General features: G+C 42.4%; 1 protein-coding gene and 1 long non-coding RNA gene across 4 annotated transcripts in view; one reads left to right on the top strand and one right to left on the bottom strand.

Moving 5' to 3' along the window:
- The window catches only part of LOC142678221 (uncharacterized), a 46,980-nt gene extending 25,512 nt beyond the window's left edge, over window positions 1-21,468 (top strand). Inside the window, exons 2-3 of the long non-coding RNA XR_012852630.1 lie at window positions 16,982-17,119; window positions 19,056-21,468. This is a non-coding gene — a long non-coding RNA (uncharacterized LOC142678221). The remainder of the gene's footprint in view (window positions 1-16,981; window positions 17,120-19,055) is intronic.
- LOC142661238 (uncharacterized) overlaps window positions 364-26,299 on the bottom strand; it is a 42,956-nt gene continuing 17,020 nt past the window's right edge. For 2 of the 3 annotated variants that reach the window (XM_075838644.1, XM_075838769.1), the window contains exons 3-9: window positions 22,197-22,430; window positions 22,034-22,115; window positions 9,262-9,359; window positions 9,104-9,182; window positions 4,217-4,314; window positions 3,945-4,053; window positions 364-1,519 (exon numbers count right to left, since the gene is read on the bottom strand). In XM_075838644.1, the coding sequence (XP_075694759.1) occupies window positions 489-1,519; window positions 3,945-4,053; window positions 4,217-4,314; window positions 9,104-9,182; window positions 9,262-9,359; window positions 22,034-22,115; window positions 22,197-22,430 (1,731 nt within the window). In that variant the 3' untranslated portion in view covers window positions 364-488. The remainder of the gene's footprint in view (window positions 1,520-3,944; window positions 4,054-4,216; window positions 4,315-9,103; window positions 9,183-9,261; window positions 9,360-22,033; window positions 22,116-22,196; window positions 22,431-26,299) is intronic. The other variant, XM_075838727.1, reaches the window with a different exon arrangement.

The following is a 26,299-nucleotide window of genomic DNA, read 5'->3' as shown; positions in this document are numbered from 1 at the left end:
CCGATGTGTCCTCGCTCGTCTGACACGATGCAGGACCTGGGGAAGTGACGTCACAGCGTGATCTGCCAGAAGCTGGGCGTTCTGAAGAGAAGTGGATGATACTTCTCGTCAGAACGCCCAGCTAGTAAAAGAAGTAAAAACGCCCCGATGTACGCACATAATACACGCCCAGTTGTACTTTTACTTTTCAACACGCCCAGTTGTACTTTTGCAAGCCTCATTTGCATAAATACAAAAATGGTCATAACTTGGCCAAAAATGCTAGTTTTTTAAAAATAAAAACGTTACTGTAATCTACATTGCAGCGCCTATCTGCTGCAATAGCAGATAGGGGTTGCAAAATCTGGTGACAGAGCCTCTTTAATATCTGTAAAAAAAAAACTGATAAATTAAAAATCTTTTTGTGCTTTTCCCCCATTTCAAACAAGAATATGAATTCTTTCGGGAGTTTCAAAATTAGATTTCCTTGTAAAACATTTAACATATAATCAAAATGGTTTCTTCCCTGTGTGACTTTTTTGATGATCCCCAAGTCTGGCTTTAGTAATAAAACATTTCCCACATTCTGAACATAAATATGGTTTCTCTCCCGTGTGACTTCTCTCGTGTATAACAAGATCTGATTTATTTGTAAAACATTTCCCACATTCTGAACATGAATATGGTTTCTCTCCTGTGTGACTTCTCTCGTGTCTAACAAGATTTGATTTATTTCTAAAGCATTTCCCACATAGTGAACACGAATATGGTTTCTCTCCTGTGTGACTCCTCTCGTGTCTAACAAGACTTGATTTTTGTGTAAAACATTTCCCACATTCTGAACATGAATAAGGCCTCTCCCCTGTGTGAATTCTTTCATGTTTAATAAGAATGGATTTTTGTGTAAAACATTTCCCACATTCTGAACATGAATAAGGCTTCTCTCCTGTGTGAATTCTCCCATGTATAACTAGACTCGATTTGTCTGTAAAGCTTTTCCCACATTCCGAACATGAAAATGGCTTCTCCCCTGTGTGAATTCTCTCGTGTATAACAAGATAATATTTGTCTGTAAAGAACTTTCCACATAGTGAACATGAATACGGTTTCTCTCCTGTGTGACTTCTATGATGTATGACAAGATTAGATTTTTGTGTAAAACATTTTCCACACAGAGAACATGAATACGGTTTCTCTCCTGTGTGACTTCTCTCATGTATAAGCAGATTTGATTTATCTGTGAAACATTTTTCACATTCTGAACAGGAGTATGGCTTCTTCCGTGTGAGAATTTTGCTGTGTGTAAAAAGATCTGAGCTTTTTGTAAGCGGCTTACCACATTGGAATTTGTTACCCACTTTCTGAGTTGTACTGAGGTGAGCGGTAACAATCTGGGATTGGTCAGTAGAAGTTTCCTCATGATTAGGGGGATTATATAATAGATCTGTACTGTGAAGTCCTGGATGTACATTAAGTATAAGGAGGTTTTCTCTTGAAGACTGCTGCATGAAATCTCCCTCAGAGTTCTCACTGGGATTTTCTGTTAGGATTAAAAATGGAATTCATGATTTATTTTTTTAAAACCACAAAGTAGGCCAAATTTATAACATAGCTATTTGCATCAAAAATTGTATGTGTGTTTGCAGCCTAATAAAAGCTTTGTATAACCCTTTAAATCGTATCAATGATAAAAGTCCAGGATTATAGCCCACACTCAAACACCACTTTTATTGCATAAACCATGACTTGCTAAAACTCAAAAATGTGCAAAGTACAACCATGTCTGACAATCAAGCCTGTCCTCTTCCAACACATTTGGCCCTTCAATACCTACTGGGCATCACTTTAAAAGGGGTTGTCCGACATCCGAAAGTGTTCCTAATTGGTTAGTAAATTTTAAATGAAGAAATTTCCTAATATACTTTCACTTTTGAAACTGCAAGGATATCCAGATTTCCCTGTCCTGTACCGTGGTCCCGAAAGTGGAGCTTCTCCCCTTAGCTGTGACGTACCGACGCAGCCTCAGGATGCAGGGAGCCCCCCCCCTTCCCTGTGTGTTGGTGACCTGATGAAGGGGCTTGCTGCCTGGCTCAGTTTATTAGATAAGTCGGCGCCTTCTCTGTCACGGCTAATTCACAGTAGCTTGATGTCCAGTCTGCAATTGTTCCTTTTTCTTCTGCTCTCCTTATTATCTATTAGCTCCCTTTCCTCCCTTGACTACAGGTATGTGTACCACTCAATTCTTGTCCTCAGCCTTATATCAAATCTAGAACTATAATGAGGACCTCAGTGGTTATTATTAGGGATTTGTAATGGTAAAACCAAATAAATTACAAAGGAATTCATCAAAATGTATGTGTTTATTTTATTTGTTGACTATTTCAAAATGGTGCTTAACAGTTTCCTGCAAAATGACATACATATAGGTCATTGGCGGTATAAAAGTTCCTGCAGAATGATGCACGTACTGACATTTAGGGTAAATTCACATGCGGAAGAAAATTTGGAGACATTTTTGCGATTGACAAACAGTTGCATTTATCTTAATAGGGTTATTTTCATGCATGGATTTCTACAAACCTCGAGACGATCCCCTGTTTTTCTTCTGGAGTTTTTAATGTTCTATAGACAAACTTATGAAAAAAAAATGGCGGAAAAAAGGCCATAAAAACATCAAAAAGTCAAGAAAAACGCATTGTTTGTAATTAATTTTATATAATCACTATAGACTTTCAAGTAACAACTGGCTGTTGCTTTTTTTAAGCAAAAAAAAATACTATAAAAAAAAAAAAAAAAAAAAAAAAAAAAAAAGGAAGAAGGTTTGTGTGTGTGTGTAACCAGTCAAGGCTGGAAGTGTCAAAGGGAGCCCCCTATCAGCATTGACTGTGGTGTTTAAGTGGTTAACCTATTCTCTCCGCAATGCGGTCTTCATTTTTGCTATTTCCTCCCCACCTTCCAAAAGCCATAACTAAATAAAGCCGTATGAGGGCTTGTTTTTCACGGGAAGAGTTGTAGTTTTTCATGGCAAAACGAATTCCTCCATTATTTTTTAGGTTTCATTTTTTCCACATTCACAGTGCAGTAATGACGACATGGTAACTTTATTCTGCGAGTCAATACGATTATGGTGATGCCATCGTTTGTTTTTTTTTGCATTCTACTACTTTTACAAGGAAAAAACAAATTGTTGTTAAAAATTAAATTTGTCTTATGTCACAAAATTGAGAGCCATAACTTTATTTTTTCATCAATTGAGCCGTGTGAGGGCTTAATTTTTGCGTGCGAGCTGCAGATTTTATTGGTACAATTTTAGGGTATATTAGACATTTGATCATTTCTTATTCAATTTTTATGTGGGAGATGAGGTGACTGATAAAGATTGTTTTTTTTTTTTTTTTACGGCGTTTGGTTTAATAATAGTTGAAACTTTTATATTGCAATTATTTGAACTTTTACAAACACAGAGAAACAAGTTATGTCAATTTTTATTTTTTACATTGAGTTTGGGGAAAAATGCGAAGACATTTTTTTTTATTAACTTTAATCATTTTTACTTTTTTTTTATTAAAAAAAGATCTTTTTCTGTATTTTTCTTTTTAAAAAAAACAAGCCACGTTTCTCGAATTGTGAGGCGCGGGTCCCTGTAATGTAGAGCCGACACGCTCATCTTATGGAGCGGGCTCAGCCCTGTGAGCCCGTTTTATACCCTCCCCCCTTCGCTGTATTCGGCGGATTTTGGGATAGAGTTAAATTGAGTTATTCCAGATCTCAGACGTTAGTTCAGCTGTTAAGCGCAGCTGGCGCCCCACAAAAAACTGGTGCATCATCGGAATCATAAAACAACTTGTAGAGAACTTCTTTCACAGTTCCCTCGGGTCCTGCACTATGTATAACACATTGTCTGAAGTGTTACTGCAATGTAGAAGTAACCTTGGAATTCACTTTCTAAATTCATTATTACTTACCTGTGCTAACATCTCCTGGAATTTCCTCTTCCATTTCACTCTTACACGGTTGATCACCCCTCACCCGCTCTTCTTCATCCTCCACTTTAATATTAGTCAGATGCTCCCCCTGATTTCACATATGTAACAATTCAGTACAATAAAGCCGTGAGTGTGAAGAATCTAACAGATCAACATAACTCACCAAAATGTATGACCACATCTATGACTGTAGGACCAAAATGTTCCACACCCCCGTATATAGATCTGATATAGGACTCAGCTTCACCTACCTGATGATTCTCTGGGACATTGTGATTTTCCTCTGGACAGTCCTGGGAATACAGAGGACTTGGACATCTATCTGGTGGATTTCTCCTACTGGATCCATCTATAGGAAACGCACAGTAACCGAAAAGTGTGATTTCTACTCACTGTAAATTCTCTTTGCTTTAATCGAAGCAGCACCAACGGGGATTTTATCCTCCTGGAAGATAGGACAGACCGTATTAACTAATTATTTAATTAGGCACCTTATATTGGGATATCTGGTAGCTAGCCACATTGTGTACTATCATGTAATGACAAAACTCAAAGCTTGAACAAAAAACAACAACCTTTATTGTACCGGACAGCAGTACTGGGAATGGGAATTTAGCACTTAATCAATTTAGGGTGGGTTACTATTAACGGTGGATTCTAGCACCACTCGACCAAAAGGTTGCAACCCCAGCACTTCTGATGTCTAATCTGTAATGAATTACAAACGTGTGGAGGTATCCTGCCGGAAGTCCTGCAGATGTGGTCAAGTGGAACGGTATTTCTCACGGCCAAAGACATGCCAACTGCCCGAGTGGAATTTGCTCTAATAGGTCGTGTGGCCTGAAGACCTGCTTGGTTATAGCAGATGGTAATCGCTTATCTGGACACGGTTACTCTAGAGACCTTCTGGCCTCTACTTCTGCCATGGAAGAAGAGGAAAAGATAATCCGACCTCCCAAACTGTTCAGTGCGATTCACAGACTTCCAAAGCACTATAGACATCCAAGGAATGGAGTTTCCTCTCCTCCTCTGAGGAGGGAATTGAATAGAAGATAGGAAGTTAAATCTGCTGGTTAATATTCTGCAATGAATGAACCTTAGGGATGAAATTAGATGAAGATCAACAGTGCCCAATGCCTGGATCTCACTAAACACATTTCAGTGAAGTTATAGCCACCAGGACATGGACCTTGACAGCTAGATGTTTCAATATCTCCTTGATCCTAGATCTCCTGCAAGGGTTCAAAAGGGGGGGGGGGGAATAAAGCCTATCAAGGACAAGAGAAAGATCCCATTTTGGAACCGGATCAGAGATTGTAGGTCGGATTCCCTTTGGACTGCTTTGATCAACCTTTGGATTAACGGTTCCCCTAAAAATTTCTTCCCCAGAACTACCAACAAGGCAGAAATGTGCACTCCGATAGTGGCAGGTTTAAAGCCCAGGTGAAACCCATTTTGCAGAAAATGTAGGAAATCATGGATAGAAGGATTTTCTGAAGAGACCTGTATGTGTCTGGACCACCTGACAACAGCTATTTTAATTTTTAAATAGGCCTGGTTTGTGCTTCTACCTCTGGACTGTAGGAGGGTATTAATGACCATCTGACAGATCGGATCCCCTTAAAATGGAGTGGTCAATATTCATGCCGTCAGATGGAGGTGGTTGCGGTGTGGACAACATCGGCAATCCAGTGTCACCAGGTGCGGAATCGGGCAGTCTCCAGAATACTCCCATGCTCATGGTCATGAATTGAGAAAACCAGGCTCTTTGGCCAGTAGGGGCAAATGGCAATCACAGAGACTTGTTCATGTCTGATCTTCTACATGACCTTTGGGATCATAGGGACCAGCGGAAATTTATAAGGAAGGTGAAACTCCCAAAAGGTATGAAGAGGGCATCGAGAACCCATGGTTTGTCGTTCCTGAACAGGGAACAAAACCGAGATACCTTTGCATTGTGCAGTATGGCCATTAGGTCCATTTGAGGCTGACCCCCAATGGGCTGTGATCGTCTTGAAGATCATTGGATCAAAAGACTATTCTCCCAGGTAAAAGAAGATTGTGACTCAATCGGTCTGTTATGGTGTTGTTCCCTTTGATATAGGCAGCCGAGAGTTGCCACGCGTGGATCTCCGCCCAATTCATGATCGGTTCCACTTCTACAAGGAGGGCTATGGATCATGTTCCTCCCTTGTGCTTTATACAGTCATGACAGTCAGACTATCCTGATTGGTCTCCCCTGGACGACATGGTGAAAGTGCATCAAGGCCTTCTGAACTGCTTTCAACTCCCTGAGATTCGAAGGATAAGAGTCTCTCTGTTGGAGACCAGGACCCTTTCACCATATGACCTTGTATGCGAGGACTCCCATCCTCTGAAGAACGCGTCGGTTGAGATATCAACCCATACTAGGGGAGCAAAGGACCTGCCGTTGTTCAGGCAGTGCCACCACCTCATGGATTGTCTTGTATCTCTGGTGATGATGACCAGTTTGTCTAGAGATGATAAGTCTCGACCCCATACGTACAGGATTTCCTGTTGCAAGAGACGCATGTGCCACTTTGCCCATTCTATCGCGTTGCGGTCATAAGGATTAAGACTTTCATCATGACACGGATAGATACCAGTTTGGCTTGACTGAGCAGCATCCTTGATCTTCTTCAGTCTGTCCGGAGGAAGAGATATCACAATCGAGTTGGTATTCGAGATTGAACCAAGAAACAACAGCTATAAACTGGTGCTGTACCCCCACCATGAACGTGGCCAAGTTTGGCACAGTGATGTCATTCTGGCTACTAGCTGAATTAACCTTTCCCTACCATAAAACTCACTGCATTTAACCTTTATCCTACCTTACCAAAACCCTGCAAGAGCCCCTTTACTGCCATCCTATAACCCTAGCCCTCAGCCCACATCCCACAAGCTGTATCCTATTGCAACTCCCCTGTGATTTTGGGTTAGTAATAAACCTTGCTTTATTATACACTTGTGTCATGAATCACTGCACACACACACTTAGTTAATAAGGCAAATAGAAAGCGTAATACAAGGAAAAAGGTAGGGGAGCTAGGCATAACCCCAGTGACCCTAATAAAAGGAGGTAGTAATAGTGGGAGACACCAGTCCAGTGAACCCCACTAAATACTAGCCCTTTAATAGTAACGCAAGTCGATTATGGTTCTCGAACGGTCGCCAGTCTTGGGCATAACAAACACCCATGAGTAAACGCCCCTTCCTATGTCTGGGGGATGACACTTCATCTAAAACCCCCATATCTATGGAATCTTAAATTGACTTTTTTAGGAAGACTTGTTTTTCATGGCAGAACTTGGGTAAAAAATAATCTGGAGGACTAGAGAAGAATTTTATCTAGTAGCCCCAACTTATGTTGTTCAGCACCCAAAGATCTTTTATTGATTACAACATTTGAGGGTAGACAGAGGATAGTCTCCCTCCCACATACATTTTCTTGTCGTCAGAAATTTATCTTTTTCACAGAAAACGGTTGCCCCTTTCCCACACGTCTGTAGCCTGATCTCTGGCCACCGAAAGATGAATTCTCATCTTACCTAATTACTGGATCTAAAATTCCTCGATGAGCAACAAAAACTCGACCTCCACTTACGTTTGTCTGTCTGTGAAAGGTATTTGCCCTTTTTGGATGATAGGTTCTCCATCATGGAGTCTAACTCTAGACTCAAAAAGCCTATTAGGCTTATACTCCATGGTAAAGATAATTCTTTGAGTGAGAATCTGCACCCCCATGGTTTAATCTAAAGAGCTCTTCTACCAGCAGAGGAGAAAGCCATAGTACGAGATGAAAATCTCGCTTGTTGCATCAAACAAGAAAGAGACCTGCCTAAAAGATTTAAGTATGTCATCTCTAGACACCCCATTGTCAATGTCTTTATCCATCTGGAGGAGCCATGACCGTTTTTTTTTTAGAAAAGACTGACGAAGATAGGACTACCGTGGCTTGGGCTGAAGCAGAAAGTACCTGTCACAATCTAGTTGTATGTGGACCCACTAGGCCGCTCCGACATAGCGAAGTGGCAGCTCGCCAAACAGTCTATGCAAAAGTCCTTTAGCATGAGAGTACTTGTATGAGTCCAGACAGTAGCAGAGGCTTAGGCAAGGGTAGAACTTGACGTGGCCGATGATACACATGACTCCAACTGAAGGGGAGCCCTTTTCATAGTACAGGGTGATCTGGGGATTGGATAGGGTACTTTTAGTAAGCACGCGCTGGCCCCTTAAAGCCGGGGATGAGAGCGCATGCACCCTAACAGACAGTGCAGGGCAGGACAGCCACACGAGCTGGCGTCTCCTAGGAGGGGGATGCCGGCAAGCGGCCAGGAGTCCTGTAACAGTACCCTAGCTGGATAGCATTATTAATGTGCCGATCCATGGGGTCAGAAATATCCAATCCACATACACATGGACCCAGGTGTACACAAGATGGAAACAAAACCCAGAAGAAGGAAAATAAAAAAAGGTAAAAAAAATAAAAAATACTTCCCAACATATCCTGGATTTTTACTGTCTTACCTTCCAAGTACGGCTGTGTTCACACGGAGTTTTTTGCAGGAGGAAAATTCCTCCTGCAAAAACTGCTCCAGTAGGTTTTTGCACAGTGGTTTGACAAAAACTCGTCAAAACACTCGTCGAGGGTTTTTTTTCCTCTTTCTGACTCATTGAAATGGGGTTTTGGAGGAGGAAACCGCCTCAAGATGGGTCATGTTGCTTCTTTTTACCACGACGAGTTTTTTTTACTCGTGGAAAAAAAACTCGTCTGCCTCCCATTGAAATCAATGGGAGGCATTTTTGGGCGGTTTTTGAGGAGTTTTTTGGTGTGGTTTCTGCCCCAAAAAACTCGTCAAAAAACTCAGTGTGAACAGGGCCAAGACAGAAGTGAAAAAAAACAAAAACCACACACTATGGCGAGCTAGTGGAAATCCTATATAGGGTGCCTAATTAAATAATTTGTTAATTGATACGGTCTGACCTATTTTCCAGGATAAAATACCCTTTGGTGCCGCTACTATGGACGTCAAGGAAAGATTGTTCGCATGTGATGATAACCCTTAAAACAGGTTTTTTTCTTTTACAAGCAATGAAAGTCCCCCCCCCCCCCTTACACTGCTGATCAGCCATTAAATCCATCTCCTCTTCTGCTTCATCTATAACTTCCACCTTAATAGCAATCGGATTTTCATCCTAAACAGACAAGAAAAAAAAAATTTACTTGGGTTCAACTACTTTATGGTCATATTTTGGTAAGACTTTAGCGATCTACCTGATGATTCTCCAGGAAATTGTGATTTTCCTCTGGACAGTTTTGGGAATACATAGGACTGGGACATCTCTTTGGTAGATTTCTACTACTGGATCCATCTTTGGGAGATACAAACACACACAGTGTTTGAATACATGACCTACTGTAGCTCTGTCTATATATCATACACTTCTCTAAACATCTCCAATTCTATGTTTATTTATCAAGTGCTAAGTTGCAATGTTGTGGTAAGATCCTAGCATCATGTAAGTCGCAGTCCTAATGTGAGTGAATGGCGGGGCGCTGATGTCTTTCTGCTTCATCATTGTATTCAAATAGATCCTCCTACTGAGAATGTTGCAGAGTACAGTGGGGCCAATTTTCAGAGGGCCCTGTCAATCGATAAACGTGCCAGGGCTTTAGCCCTGGTACTATGGCACATCTGTGATTTAGGTAAATCTAAAATTTTATAGAAGGAACCTCCGGTGAAGCCCCTCATCATTTATTAAAGTAACATAGGTTAAAAAAAAATAAAAAAATTAGACACAGGTCCATCAAGCTCAACCCTTCTCAATCAATTACACGTCTTTTATTGCTAGATTAGTTATAACCCTCATTGCCATTCGTCAGTAAACGAAAATCTAGCCCCTTTTTTTGAGTGCTGACATAGTATCGGTCATGATGACCTCTTGGGGTGGGACATTCCATAGTTTGACTTACTGTAAAGAACCCTTTCCTATATTGATGTTTGAAACTTCTTTCTTCCACACGCAATGAATGTCCCCTGGTTCTTTTTAACCCTTTCACGCCGCAGCCCTTTTTCAGATTTTCATTTTCGTTTTTTCCTCCACACCTTCCAAAGGCCATAACGCCTTTAGTTTTCCGTCGATATAGTACTATGAGAGCTTGATTTTTGCGGGACGAGTTGTAGTTTTTCGTAGCACCATTTACTTTGCCATATAATGTACTCGGAAACGGGAAAAAAATTATTTGTGGGGTAGAAAATGAAAGAAAAAAACCAGATTCCTCCGTTTTTTTGCGCGCCATTTTTACGGAATTCACTGTGCAATTAAAACAACATGTTAATTTTATTCTATGGGTCAATACGATTACGCAGATACCAAATATATGTAGTTTTTTCTATATTTTACAACTAAAAACCTAAGTGTAAAAAAGAAAATTTATTTTGTATCGCCAAATTCCAAGAGCCGTAACTTTTTTATTTTTCCGTCGATTAAGTGGTATGAGGGTTTATTTTTTGCGGGATAAGCTGTAGTTTTTAATAATACCATTTTGGTGTACATGCGACGGTTTGATCACTTTTTATTTCATTTTTTGTGGGAGATTAGGTGACAAAAAAAAGAAATAAAATAAAATAAAAAAATAGAGATTCTGGCATTTCAATTTTTTTTTTTACGCCGTTCACCGTGCGGGTTAAATAATTATATATTGTGATAGTTCAGACTTTTACGGACGCGGCGATACCAATTATGTTCATTTTTTTTTCATTTTTTACTATGCTCTAGGGGGAAAATGGGAATAGGGGGGTTTTTTGAACTTCGTCAGGCCCCCAGGCAGCCGTGCCAACCAACGGCTCCCCCCGATCTTGCCGCAGGGGGGCCGTTGGGATGTTACAGGGTGTCGCCCCCCTGTTTTTAGTAATTTAAATGCCGCGATCTCTATTGAAAGCGGCATTTAACTGGTTAAACAAGCGGGATCGTGCTAAAACGGGAGCCCGCTCGTAACCCGGAAATCTCGGCTGTAACACAAAGCCGACAAACTCGCTCTATGGAGCGGACTCAGCTCGTGAGCCCGCTCCATATTCCCCCACCCGGCGTGCGCCTTATATATACGGCGGATGTCAGGAAGGGGTTAAAGAAAAGATTATGTGCCAGGTTTTTGTATTGTCCACACATACATATGTTAATAGGATCATCGCTATGGCATCTCTTTTGCAAACCATTTTTTTTTCTTAACCCCTTCCCGACATTTGTCATAAGTATACGACGTGGAAAGCCAGTGCTTCCCGCAAAATGTTGTTTACTTATGACAAATACTTGGCACCAGCTCAGAAGCTGAGTCGGTGCCATCATCCCCGGATGTCAACTGTATCTGACAGCTGACATCCTGCTGTAACGTCGGGGACAGAAGTTAGCTTCGATCCCCGCCATTAACCCCTTAAATGCAGCCGCCAAAAGCGATGGCTACATTTAAGGTGTTTGCAGCTCATCGACACCCCAGCAATGAAATCGCCGGGGTGTCGGTGGCTGCAATGGCAACCGGAGGCCTAATACTCGCCTCCCGGTGTGCCTAGCACAGAAAACTTTCAGCCCCCGCCCGGAGGGCTTTCGTAGCCTCCGGCAAGATGGCGCCGGCTCAGGAGATGAGTCGGCGTCATCAACAGTGGATATCAACTGTATGTTACAGCTAACAACCACCTGTAACGGCAGGAACCAGAGCTAGCTCCAATCCCTGCCATTAACCCCTCAGATGCAGCGTTTGGATGCTATCGCTGCATCTTTGTGGTTACTAGCAGATCGGCAGCTGTGCCCTGCAATCGCACGACTGCCGACTGCTATTATGACACCAGGAGACCTAACAATAGCCTCCTGTTTGCCATTACGGAAGCCGATTAGGCCCCGCTCGGAGGCGAAGCCTAATCGGCTTGCTGTCAGTGAATGACTGACAGATCTAATACATTGAACTACGCAGGTAGTGCAATGTATTAGAAAAAAAAAATCTGACAGTTGGACCTTCAAGTCCCCTAGTGGGACTAAAGTATAGTGTAAAAAAAATGTGAAAAAAAGTTGTAAAAAATAAAAATTTTAAGTAAGAAAATAAACCACAATCGCCCTTATTCTCTTATCAAGTCCTTTATTATTGAAAAAAATGAATAAACCATACATATTTGGTATCGCCGGGACCGTAACGGCCTAAACTATAAAAATATTATGTTATTTATTACACACGGTGAACGGCGTAATAAAAACAAAAAACATAAAAAATATTGACAGAATTTCTGTTTTTTGGTCACTTTGCCCTACAAAAATTGAAATAAAGTGATCAAAAAGTCACATGTATCCAAAAATGGTGCCTATAAAAACTATAGCTCGTCTCGCAAAAAACAAGCCCTCATACAGCTCCGCCGACAAAGAAAAAAAAAAAAGAAGTTTGAGGCAAAGATAAAGGCAGAACATAAACTCACTGAAAGATCAGATTACACGCTGTCTATAGAAGTCTATGGAGATGGGACGGAGAGAAAGTAAAGGGTGCAGCTGCAGAGAGACCCACAGAAATGCTGTGGCAGCTTCTAATAAGTGTTCTCGCTCTCCCTAGTGCTGAATGCACAGCTACACTACTCATTATTGTTGTATATTGTCCTCCATGCTCCTGCTTCTAAAGGGTGTGCTACAGAGAGATGGAAGAGGAGGATTTTCTCTAAGTTTGTGCAGTGTATATAGGACACATCATAGCAGTCAGAGGTGCAGTCTCCAGAGGCGACGAGACAGCTTTTCCAAGTTTAATGTGACTTTAAGGGGGTAACATAGCCATATGCTCTAACAAAGAGTGAGGTACCGAGCAGGGGACCAGCTGCCATTAATATATACTCATAGGACATATGGAAAGTAGTTATTATATTTCTTTGAGCTTGAAAGTGCAGAAATTAAGGGCCTACTATCAAAACATCTTATCCATGTGCAGTTGGTAGACTTCAGCATTAGTAGATCGCATACTGAACCTGCGGAACATCTTTCCACACAATTGAAGGTAATATGTAGAAAAACTGGGAAATAAAATAGCGCTGCCAACATCCAGAAGTATCATGCAGTGTTGGAGGAAGAGAGTTTAATCATATCAAACAGAGGCTACGCGTTTCAACGCCGGCCGTACGTTGTAACCTGTCTACACCAGTGTTGTACAACTCTCCAAGGCGAGAGGTCTTATTATCGCCCTATCGATTTTCACTTATCCTGTTTGATCTGAACCGTGTGTTCTCTTTTTTCCTCTAGATTTTTCCACACAATTATCATGACTGCTGTTCCCACACGGTAGAACTTTACACTCCTCATGTTGCAGAGATTATAAGATCAGCACACGGCCCATTGACCACACAACATATTGCTGATTTGGAAGCTAGAGCACTCTGGTCCGTACATCTATTACTAGAAGCACACATGTCTGGTCTGACAGGGATGATAAACTGGAGTATGACTGATAGCGATCCCACCTCCTCCAGTCATGTATAGTAATTGTATGCGGCTTGTAGAGTGACTAAGGACTGCTAGACATGAAGGGAGAACTATGGGATAGACGCTATGTTGTACTCTCATTATGAAAGGAAGGATCTGTCCAAAGTATACATAAGAAGGATTTCCCAATGTTTATCTGTTTCAAGTCTTTGAAGTGACACTGTACAGTCAAACACTTTGCCCATAGGGTCTGATTATTATTTTTTTAAACAAGTATACGGCACATCATAGAAATTGCGGGGTGCCGATAGCGGTTATAACAACCTGGGTGCTTAATAACCCCCAGGTCTGCCATCTTGGTCCTCCTAAGTATTGCAGTGTATTGCATGCTCTAGTCCACTAGTAGGACTAAATAAAAATGAAAAAAATTTGTTGTATAAAAGCTTTTAGGAATATTGAAAACAAACAAAAAAAACAACTTTTATTAAAGGTTCAAGGGAAAAAACACTTTTCCCCATGTTCCGCCTAAAGTAATGTAATGAAAAATAGATAATCGCCATGTTCGTAAAAGTCTAAACAATTATAATATAACATTTATTAACCGGCAGGGTAAAAGCTGTAAAAAAGAAAAAAAAAAAAGAAAAATACACACACCAGAATTCGTTTTTTTGGTCACCTTACCTCGCCACAAAATGGAATAAAAAGTTAGCAAAAAGTTGTCTGTACGCCAAAATGGTACCAATGAAAGCAGTTCACCCCACAAAGCTTCATTGACTTAAAAATGAAAAAAAAGTCATGGGTCTCAGAACACATTTTTTTTTACAAATCGTTCTTAAAATTTTGTAAAAGTAGTAGAGAAACAAAAAAAACACACAAAAAACCATAAGCTTGGTATCGCAGAAATCATATTAAACCTGCAGAATAAAGTTAAACGTGTAATTTCTACTGCAAGGTGAACGACGTAAAAACAAAACCCCAAGAAACAAAGAAACATTTTTTTTTTCCATTACGCTCCACAACATATGTAAACGTTTCCCACTACATTATATGGTACATTAAACAATGCTGTAAAGGGAAGTGTTATATATATATATATATATATATATATATATTATATATAAATAAATAAATGTCTCATGAGCCAGGACTGTAGAAACACAACCCTGTTCATGAATACTGTGGTAAACAAAGAAGGACAATTAGCATTGCCCTGCTTTCTTTGGAAACCATGGAGACAGGAGATAAAACTATCTCCTGTCTCCATTTCAAATTACACGGGTGCTCATGAGTCGTCTGGTGATACATTATCACCATGCCGACCCATGCTTGCCGGGGGCGAGCGCCACTAATCCTCCGCTGCGAGTGTACCGGCAGGGTTAAATAGCCCTGAGTCGGTACGCTCAGCAGCTGAAGACGACCTCACCACTCCACCAACGAGGAGTAGCTGGGACCTGCCTGCCTCCCACACCACCACGGACCGGCTCACCTCTCCTCCAACGACCTGCTCCTGTCTCCTGCTCCACCAACACGCTAAGTATCAAGTGTAGCAAAAGCTACACTTAACCCTCTCTCTCCCTGTCTCCTCCTGCTGTCCCTGAAGTTAACCCTTGCTGCCCTGAATCCCTGTTGACCCTTGCTGGCCTGAGTTAACCCTTGCTGTCCCAGAGCAACACTTGGTGCCCCTGAGTCCCTGTTAACCCTTGCTGCCCTGAGTCCCTGTTGACCCTTGCTGCCCTGAGTTAACCCTTGCTGTCCCAGAGTAACCCTTGGTGCCCCTATTTACCCTTGCTGCCCTGAGTTAACCCTTGCTGTCCCAGAGTCCCTTGCAATCCCTGAAGTTAACCCTTGCAGTCCCTGAAGTTAACTCATTGCTGCCCTGAGTTAACCCAAACTACCCCTTGCAGTCCCTGAGTTAACAACTTGCTGACCTGCGCATCTCGTTGTATCCCTAGTTTAACCCTTGAAACATTTAACCCTTCCCACTGTTGACCCTTTTACCTGATTATTAACACTTCGTGTACAGGGAAAGTTATATTAGGAGGGAGTGGGACAGAGAATTACAAGTAACTTATGTGTATTGTGTTGTAATGTAACTTTTATGTATGTTTAGGTAAGTGGGTGGCGGTATAATTAGGATTGTGATACCGTGTTTATACTGTACAGTGATTAGTTACTGTATTTTATGTATGGGAGTGATTACTGTATGCTAATAAATATCTTTATTTACTATACGGTCTTATTCCCTTGAGTAGCAGCAAAAGTAATTAGATCGACGTTAGTATAAGGAAAAGGTAGGCATAACCCTAGTGACCCTGATTATAAAGGAGGTAGTAAAAGTGGGTGACACTAACCAGTGAATCCCGCTATTACCACACCCCCTTTAACATTGGCGAGCCAGCCAAGAGCTATAGCTATATATATATATATATAGCTATATATATATATATATATATATATATATATATATATATATATATATAAACACGGTGTAGTGTTGGGTTATACTGTGTGCCTAGACCTTTTTGACGTTCAGACGAGTAACACAATTTTATTTAAAGGCATGGTGTTGACCTAAAAACATGTTTTTTTTTTAAAAATTAAACATTTAGTGTGTAGGTGATTAAACATTGTACAAATTTTTTTTATTTTTTTCGCGAGTCAGGAAATATTATAAATTTTTTCTAATTTATAATACTACCCATTTTTGGTCACTAGATGGAGCTAGTTCCCAAAATTGCAGCATTGCAACATTGGGTTAAAAGCCCTCGCTCTAGTGAGCTCTCAGCATCCCCCCCTCCTTTATCCTGGCTAGTGCCGGGATAAACGAGGGGTTTGAAAGGTTTAACCTCCTACACTGTGTGTCGCCATTTTTTGAGGTAACCCACAGTGTAGTAGGTTTACATACAGTAGTAAACACACACAAACACTAACATACATTGAAATCTCTTACCTGCTCCTGCCGCCGCGGCTCCCTCCGGCCCGTCCGCTCCCTTTGCTGCCGCTGTTCCATGTGCACAAGTCCGGAAGCCGCGACCGGAAGTAGTAATATTACAGTCCGGCCGCGACTTCCGGTCCACAGGAAAATGGCGCCGGACGGCGCCAATTTCGAATAGGACTGTGCGGGAGCGGCGCATGCGCAGTTCCCACACAGACGCCGTACACGGACGTGAATGGGACGGGAGCCGTTCACAGTCCCTATGGGACTGTGGCTGCCGTACTCCATGTCTGTGTGTGTCGTTAATCGACACACACAGAAATGGAACAAAAAATGGCAGCCCCCATAGGGAAGAAAAAGTGTAAAAATAAGAAAAAGTAAAACACAAACACACAAATGAATATAAACGTTTTTATTACAGCACTAACATCTTTAACATATAAAAAAATTATTTGCCATGACACTGTTCCTTTAAGGCTTGATATAGGATACAATTGATCAGCAAACCTATTGTTTTTTGTTTTATTTTCTGAGGTATTAACGTCTCTTTATTTGCTTTGCGGCGTGCTGCTTTACGGTCACGAATCGTTGGGCGAGCGAGCAACTTATACAAAAGAGTTTTCAGAAGTATCAACCTCGGTGTACTTCCAGTGAAGTCCAGCTGATCGGGAAGAGGCGTTGCGGAAGAAAAGGACCTTTTTCAAAACAGCGGGGGACAAGGAAGCCAACGCAGACGGAGATGACTTCTGGAACCGTGAGTATGGACTTCTCCACACTTAAACACCTCGCCACAGTAAATTTAATCCAGTAACGACCTACAACATACAACTCAGCAGGAATGCAGTCCACTCTGCTGGACGAAGCTTGATAAGTTGTGTATTAGCAAGAGGAGTGTTTTTAACAAAATCTCCAAACGTCTCCACATGCTCGCTAAATTAATCTGTGTGTATGAGGAGATGTGGAAGCCCGATCACTCAGAAATAAAGAGTGATTCCCCAAATCTTCACTGCTAATGTTGTGTCAACAATGTGAAGCAGGTTTGTGCTTGGCAGACACAACTGGCAGAGAATGCCCAATGTAGAGATAAGCAAATTTGCATGCTGGAATCACAGGTGATAGATTTGAGAAATCATGGTGATGATATTGATGAACAGCTGACTGGGTCTTATGCTGTGATCAATGCATTTAAGGTTAAGGCAGCATCTACAGATAAGATCATTGCCAAGTTGAATGATGAGCTTGCTACTAGGTCACAATTGGTTGCCATTATGCAAAACATCATAAAAGATTTCTCAAAAATGTTACCGGCCTGGTCTTTTTCAAGGCCTGATTCTGCTGTAAGTTTGCCCTCTACAGGGCAAAAAGGGGGGAGTAGTAAGATGGTTGGACCAGATGTCACAAATAGTTATCCCATCCGGAATCCTGAAGGTAACATTGTTACGAAAGTGTTACGCAGATGTAAGCGTACCATATTTAGAAGTGCGTCCCTAGCCATGCAGAACTTTAAGAGATCATGCACTGTTGACTGCCTTAAGTCCAGCAGAGCATGTACTGTTAAATGTTTTGCATGTGCCGGATCAGGCCACATTGCGAAGTACTGCGAGTCTTTGAGTACTAAGAAATGTGGTCCTGTTAAATACTTCAAATGCGGTCAGATGGGACATATTGCTAGGAACTGCCACGGCATAAGCAACCATGGAAAGCCTAGCAAAATGGCAAGAGAAAATGGCCATATTACAACAAACGGTGGATTTAGACAAAATGGCTGCATAAGAGTCTCCTTACAGCCTTATGTGCTCCGCCACGTACTCAAGGGTCTAAATGACCAACCACAACTGGGGAGGAGTTTAGGAAGTTGGCCATAAATTGCATGTTCAGTCAGGTGTTATGTCTGTAATGTGTGTTTATGGTCTGTTGTGTTTGTCCCCAGTTGTCCGTTTGTTTTCATTTGTGTTTTCATTTTGTGGCTCGTCCACAGATTCTATTGTGGTATATCCCTGGTTATCAATAATATGTATTTATACTATATAGGTGTTGCCTGTATTTATAATGCATAATTAGAAAACCACTCCAGGAAAACTGGAGAATCAACCATTGGATAGTGGTGTATTTGCGCCCAATGTTTTAATTGCTCTCTATTAGGATAACGTTGAAGTTGTTGTTATACTGTGAACTCAGGTTGAGCAGTGCGAACAGGTAACATAAGTTCACGGTGTAGTGTTTTATGTTATTCTGTGCACCTAGACCTGGGGGGGTTCAGACAGGTAAAACAACTTCATCTGAGGCCTAATGCGAGTGCAATTAAATACAGCGAATAACAGTATGGCGGATTCTTTTGTGTTTAACTGGAGTTAGCAAAGTTTGGACAGGGTGAGATGTCCCTGGCATTACACCCATATCTTGATTTTAAGATAATGGGTTTGGTAGACAGGGGTATAGTTCCACAAACCTGAGAATTGTGAGGTATAACAAAAACAGTGCTTCATCCACAGCTCCCCTCAGATATCCTGACCTACACCAGTGTTGGGATACCGAGGGGTCCTGTGATATGAAGGCTAAACCAATGCCCTCCTCAAGACATGGATCAAGGATATTGGTGCTGGTATCTAATGCAGAATACCCCACGACTAACTGCTCTGAAAGAGGCATACTCCTCCCAGGAAAACATTGTACCCTTAATCCCGTATTAGGCTTTGATGTGGCGGATCAGAAGAGAAGAACTCCTGTGACTGCTGAATAGAGGCTCGACATCCGTCCAGACACCCCTGCGAGACTCCAGACGATTCATCTTGTGTTTGGCATCGAACTAAGAAATCTCCTGCTAGACTTCAATGAGGAAGAGGATGTCGTGGAGAAACTGAAAGATTCCCAACACAAAGCCACTATTCAGTTGGAAGATGTCACTAAAAATATCACAGTAACTGTGAACAACCTTGAGACAGACTCGGAAGTGTCTTGGTGGGAGAGCTTATTCAGATATAATCCCAAGGCCACTTCCTTCTTCAACTTGCTCATCCATCCAGTGATAATCCTTTGCATCCTTGTGGCGATTATGTACGTTGGACTGTTCTGCGTGTACCGACGAATGAAAGGACTGGTTGGCCAAATACAACGAGGTCAAGCAGAAAGCCACGAATACATTCGTAGACGGGGTCTAGGGATATAATGATACAGTCCTGCGACCCGGAATTGTTTATTGTGTGTGTGTGTGTATATATATTTGTAAAGTGTAAATCTGAATCAATGGGTCGTACAAAAACTTTCAAGGAGTACATCTAGACATTCTAGGTGTAGATATGTGTCCACAACATAAGCATACTCAGTGAGGACGTGCCCGTCCCAAAGTAAGTGAGTGTGTACGTGTAGGCAGGCATATATTTACAGCCTGTAGTCACCCCATTTACATGTGTACCTTTCATGTGTTTATGGAGGAGTAGTGAGAGATGCTGTTTGAGCATTAATCTCTATATGTACATATACCTATGGTTTGTGGGGGAATATTTTTGTATGTTTTGTTATTTTTCACTTTGTATGATTGGGCAGTGTGTAGCAACCCTTAGGGACAGGTAAGGTATTCACACACCCTTGTAGGTATTTGCTACCTCAACCTGAGAACTGGTATGGTCAATACGATGATGGATTGAATGTCAGAGGGGAAATGGAAGGCGATGCTCCGCCCCGCAGTAGATTCCTGGGTACTAAGACATCACCTCCTCCTCGGGGATGATAACCTGCCATGATAGAGACCTGGATATCGGCTCACAAAGATTGTTTCGTCTTCAATCAAGATGCTGGGAAAAGTTGGAAAAGTAATGGATCGCGTACAAAAGGTTGTTGAAAGGCGGGCTAAGCCATTGCAAGACTGACCGTGTGAGGGCACAAGTAGCCTTACACGGGTCGGCATGCTAAAATTGGATCGGCCACTGGAAAGACCTGCTGACGCCTCTCAAGAGGAAGAAATTCCAAGCAAGAAAGAACAAGAAATCCGCGGTTCAATAGATTTTGAGGTTTTCGTATGAGCTTTGTTCGTTTGATGAGCTTTGAGGCTTCGTTCTATGGACTGTGAGTTTTATTTCAACCTCGTTCTATGGACTATGAAGGTTTCATTTCAACTTCGTTTGATGAGCTTCGAGGCTTCGTTCTATGGACTAGGAGATTTAATTTCACCTTCATTCTGTGAACTTTGAGGTTTCGTTTCTTTGGACACTAGACTCCAGAGTCAGAGGACCGGCGGGAAGGTGTCCTTGAGGAGATAGCTGATGTAGAGTATCTAGGTCCAATAGTATACTTCCTTCCATTTCAGACCATTACCAGTAACCAGGAAGGTTGAGGGGGGGTAAATAGTACCCCACAAACACTTCCCCAAATTGAATTGTCGACAACAGGAGGATTGTAAAGGGAAGTATATAATGTATAATACATATAATGTCTCATGAGCCAGGGCTGTAGAAACACAGCCCTGTTCATGAATACTGTGGTAAACAAAGCAGGACAATTAGCATTGCCCTGCTTTGTTTGGAAATCATGGAGATAGGAGATAGTTTAATCTCCTGTCTCCATTTAAAATCTCCCGTGCGCACGGACTGTCTCGCGCACGGGCGCTCATGAGTCGGCTGGTGATACATTATCACCATGCCGACCCATGCTAGCCAGGGGCGAGCGCCACTCGTCCCCTGCTGTGAGCGTACCGGCCGGGTTAAATAGCCCTGCGTCGGTACGCTCAGCAGCTGAAGACCACTCCACCAACGAGGAGCAGCTGGGACCTGCCTGCCTCCCACACCACCACGGACCGGCTCACCTCTCCTGTCCTGCCTCTCCTCCAACGACCTGCTCCTGTCTCCTGCTACGGCTCTGGCTACTCTTCTGCTTCACCAACGACACGCTAAGTATCAACTATAGTAACAGCTACACGTAACCCTCTCTCTCCCTGTCTCCTCCTGCGGTCCCTGAAGTTAACCCTTGCTGCCCTTGCCCTGAATCCCTGTTGAACCTTGCTGATCTGAGTCAACCCTTGCTGTCCCAGTGTAACCCTTGGTGCCCCTGAGTCCCTGTTGACCCTTGCTGTCCTGAGTCCCTGTTGACCCTTGCAGTCCCTGAGTTAACCCTTGCAGTCCCTGAGTTAACCCCTTGCTGACCTGTGCATCTCGTTGTATCCCTAGTTTAACCCTTGAAACATTTAACCCTTCCCACTGTTGACCCTTCTACCTGATTATTAACACTTAGTGTACAGGGACAGTTATATTAGGAGGGATTGTGGGACAGAGACAGTGAGCGTGTGAGAATTACAAGTAACTTATGTGTATTGTGTTGTAACGTAAATTCTATGTATGTTTAGGTAAGTGGGTGGCGGTATAATTAGGATTGTGATACCGTGTTTATACTGTACTGTGATTACTGTATTTTATATATGAGAGTGATTACTGTATGTTAATAAATATCTTTATTTACTATACGGTCTTATTCCCTTGAGTAGCAGCAAAAGCAATTAGATCGACGTTAGTATAAGGAAAAGGTAGGGGAACTAGTGACCCTGACTATAAAAACTACAACTCAACCCCCCACTAAAAGAAATCCTATATGGCTATGTCGGCAGAAAACGATAAAAATAAATTTTTAAAAAACCCAGCTACGATGGGAAGGGGTTAAAAATATATAGGTCTCCTCTTACCTTGTGATGCAAGAGGCCGGTAGTTTTCCATCATCTTGACCTCCTTGTAGAGATCCTTGTTTCTGTCTAAGTGCTCCCATTCCTACATAGAGAAATAGACAGTGACATCCTGACACCTTATAGGAACCTGACACACACAATGATACAGTCATCACCCAGACACCTCCAGTGCTGTTACTGTAGAATTTCCCAGCATTCCCAGCAGTGTCACCTCTCCAGTCAGCAGTTCAGTCATCTTGTAGATCAGTTCTAATATCTTCTTCTTATTGTTCTTCTCATGTATCCGGGAGGGAGGGGGAGGCTCTGTGATGTGGCTCTCACTACTGCTACATCCTCCTGACTCATGGATGATGGGAGTCGTACAGTCACCCGATGTCTTCTTCACTATTGTGTAATCCTGTGTATGGGGAGAGACATGAAGGGGAAAAATTATTTCCCGACTCTGGCAATCAGAATAAATCTTAAGAAATCTAGTAGAAATAACTTGTAATATTATTACACTCAAGACAGACATCCAGGCTGCTTTGAAGTCTTAGTTAATTCTCCATGACAACTTCCTCAGAGAGTTCCATAGTGTGACTGCTCTTACAGTAAAAAAACAAAACCCTTATTATGTCGGTGTAGAAACCTTCTTTCCTCTAGATGTAGTGGATGCCTCCTGCTTATAGTTACAGTTTAATATGTTCCCCATTTCCCTTCTTTCCTCCAGGTTAAACAAATAAGCATAAAACATAAGATCTCCAGAACTGAACACAGTATTTCTCTCTTGGGGTATGTTCATACAGGCTATTTTCAGAAGTTTTTCAGGCCGTAAATAGCCCAAAAAACGGCTGAAAAATCGGAAGCAGAACGCCTACAAACATCTGCCCATTGATTTCAATGGGAAATACAGCGTTCTGTTACGACGGGGCGTTATTTGACGCCTCATTTTCAAATAAGTGCGCGTAAAAAGAAGTGTGTGTGTTAGGGATCTGCCAGGTACTTCATCTAGGTATACTCCTGGGATTAATCAATCCACACCTGAGGCCAGACCTGTTCGACTGACACCATCTCCCACCAACCAGGGTGGCAGGCTCAGGAGTGGGAGAGCCTATCGCGGCCTGGTCTGTCGGAGTTAGCTCCGCCCCCTGTCCTTTATTACCTGCCCTGTTCTCTCCCTCAGTGCTTGTAATTCTTTTGGATTCCTGGCCCCACTGCTGCTTGCTCCAGCCTGCTTCTGCCGTGCTTCTGCCTTGCTGCAGTTCTGCTTGTCCTGCTTTGCTTGCCCCTGGCTTGCTTCTGTCTCCTTGCCCGCTTGGGTGTACTCACTTCGTCCTGGTCCTGACTGTCCGTTCGCCGCTCCGTTTCCTCGTGGCGTTCCGTGGCTACTGCCCCTTCCCTTGCATGTTCCCTGTTTGTTTCCCTGTGCACTTAGACAGCGTAGGGACCGCCGCCCAGTTGTACCTCGTCGCCTAGGGCGGGTCGTTGCAAGTAGGCAGGGACAGGGCGGTGGGTAGATTAGGGCTCACTTTCCCTTCACCTCCTTCCGGCCATTACAGTGTGTCACTTCTTGAGCTGTATTTCATTGCCTCAATAGAAAAACCGCTCCAAAAACATCCGTAAAAAACACCGCAAAAAACAGGAGCGGTTTTCCCTTGAAAACAGCTCTGTATTTTCAGACTTTTTTGTTAAGCGTGTGAACATGGCCTTCGTAGAAAGAGGGAGATTGTGACCCCCGCTGTATAGATTGCTAGTAACACCAACTCTGTAATACTGGAGACATTATCTACAAAAAAAAAAATGGATTTTTTGAATACAGGCCATAAAACTCTTAGGGTATGTTCACACGGCTTATTTTCGGCCGTTTTTAGGGGCCGTAAAATCAGTAGCAGAACGCCTCCAAACATCGGCCAATTGATTGCAATGGGAAAACTGCGTTCTGCTCCGACGGGCCGTTTTCTTCAAGACCGTTTTGAAAAACGGCCACTAAAAGAAAAGTGTATTTGTTCTTGGGATGTTTTTGGAGCCGTTTTTCCATAGACTCTATAGAAAAACAGCTCCAAAAACGGCCGTGAAAAACGCGAGTGGCTTAAAGAGGCTCTGTCACCACATTATAAGTGCCCTGTTTCCTACATATGGAGATCGGCGCTGTAATGTAGGTGACAGTAATGCTTTTTATTTTAAAAAAACGATCTATTTTAACAACATTAGGAGCGATTTTGGTTTATGCTAATGAGCTTTCTTAATGCCCAAGTGGGCGTATTTTTACTTTCGACCAAGTGGGCGTTGTACAGAGGAGTGTATGATGCTGACCAATCGGCATCATGCACTCCTCTCCATTCATTTACACTGCACTAGCGATATAGTTATATCACTATGTGCAGCTAAATACACAAACCCTAACATTACTACAGTGTCCTGATAATGAATACACATGACCATCCAGCCTGGACGTCATGTGTATTCAGAATCCTGATACTTCTGACTCTTTTCTGTGAGATTTACAGCAACGGATACGAAATCTCGTTTACCTCGTAATCTCGCGAGATTTCGTATCCGTTGCTGGAATCTCACAGAAAAGATTCAGAAGTGTCAGGATTCTGAATACATATGACGTCCAGGCTGGATGGTCATGTGTATTTATTATTAGGACACTGTAGTAATGTTAGGGTTTGTATATGTAGCTGCACATAGTGATATAACTATATCGCTAGTGCAGTGTAAATGAATGGAGAGGAGTGCATGATGCCGATTGGTCAGCATCATACACTCCTCTGTACAACGCCCACTTGATCGAAAGTAAAAATACGCCCACTTGGGCATTAAGAAAGCTCATTAGCATAAACCAAAATCGCTCCTAACGATTGTTTTTTTTAAATAAAAAGCATTACTGTCACCTACATTACAGCGCCGATCTCCTTATATAGGAGACAGGGCACTTATAATGTCGTGACAGAGCCTCTTTAAAAAAACTTCTGAAAATCATGAGCCGGTTTCCCTTGAAAACAGCACTGTATTTTCAGACGTTTTTGAGTTTGTGTGTGAACATACCCTTACTCATCCAGTTCATTGGAGGACACAGACCGGTATATGTGAGAGGTTTCCCCTAATTTACGAAAAAAAATCCACTTTTCTCATTCATTACATTGGAGGACATAGAGGGGTGTTCAAAAGCAGTCCACAGGGATGGAAACAGAAAAAAACCACATGGTGACCTACTCCTCAGATGGCTGTAAGACTTTCCACCCAAGCAAAGCATCTGCAGAAGAAAAAGTATGCACCTGATAAAACTTGACAAAAAGTAGTAGTCGTCATGCACATCTGAAGAACAGAAGCCCGATGGTGCACAGCCCAGGATGTAGTGGCCCTTCTAGCCGACGTGCATTGGCCCATACATCTCTGTCACGACAAACTCGTTTGGGGGATCTTTTTTCCACCAGAATTTAAGGAACCCAACCGCTCCGGTAGAGTAAGCCCTAATCCAAAATGGGGGCTCCCTACCCCAGAGTTGTAGAGGCTGCAAACCTCTTTCTTGAATCCTCTGGGAGGAAAAACAAGTAATCGGACCTTTAGAAAAAAACAAACAGTGAGGGATATGTAAATCCGCTTAGGCACGGGCGACATCTAGGTTGTAAAGGGAATGCTCCCTCAGATGACTAGGACACTGGCAAAAAACGGCAGCACGATGTACTCATTCATGGAAAAGCAGAGACCACCTTGGGCAAGAAGGAGGGCACCGTACGGAGTACCACCTCATCCTGATAAAGAGTCAAGAATGGAGAACGACAGGATAGTCGCCAGTTCAGAGACCCTCCGGATGGAAGTCAGCTACCAGGAAAACCACTTGCCAGAAGAGAGGGCGAAGAGATATCTCTGGCAGAGTTTCAAATGGAGCAGATTGCAGTTCATCCAGAACCAATTTATTGTCCCATGGAGGACTTTGGGGCAAATTGCAGAAAAATCCAACATCCAGTTTCGATGCCAAAAGGCAAAGGTGACTTATGGAACAAGATGCAAAATGCCGACACCTGTGCTTAAAGGAAATAAGGGCAAGAACATGATCTAATCGTCCCAGGTGGAAAAATCTATGGAGAGAGAAAAATTTAATGGAGGGTGCTTTATTGCACCAACAGAAGTAGGTCCTCCAGGTACGGTAATTAATGCTGGCTGTGGAAGGCTTTTTAGCCTTGAGCATGGTAAGTATAACCCGTTCCAAAAAACCATTTGCCCTCAAAACGGCAGCTTCAACCGCCATACCGTTGAAGGTAGCAACCTTAAATTCTGGTG

Source organism: Rhinoderma darwinii, chromosome 1 (assembly GCF_050947455.1).
Source record: "Rhinoderma darwinii isolate aRhiDar2 chromosome 1, aRhiDar2.hap1, whole genome shotgun sequence".
Taxonomy (NCBI): Eukaryota; Metazoa; Chordata; class Amphibia; order Anura; family Rhinodermatidae; genus Rhinoderma; species Rhinoderma darwinii.
This window is presented reverse-complemented; position numbering and strand designations above follow the sequence as displayed.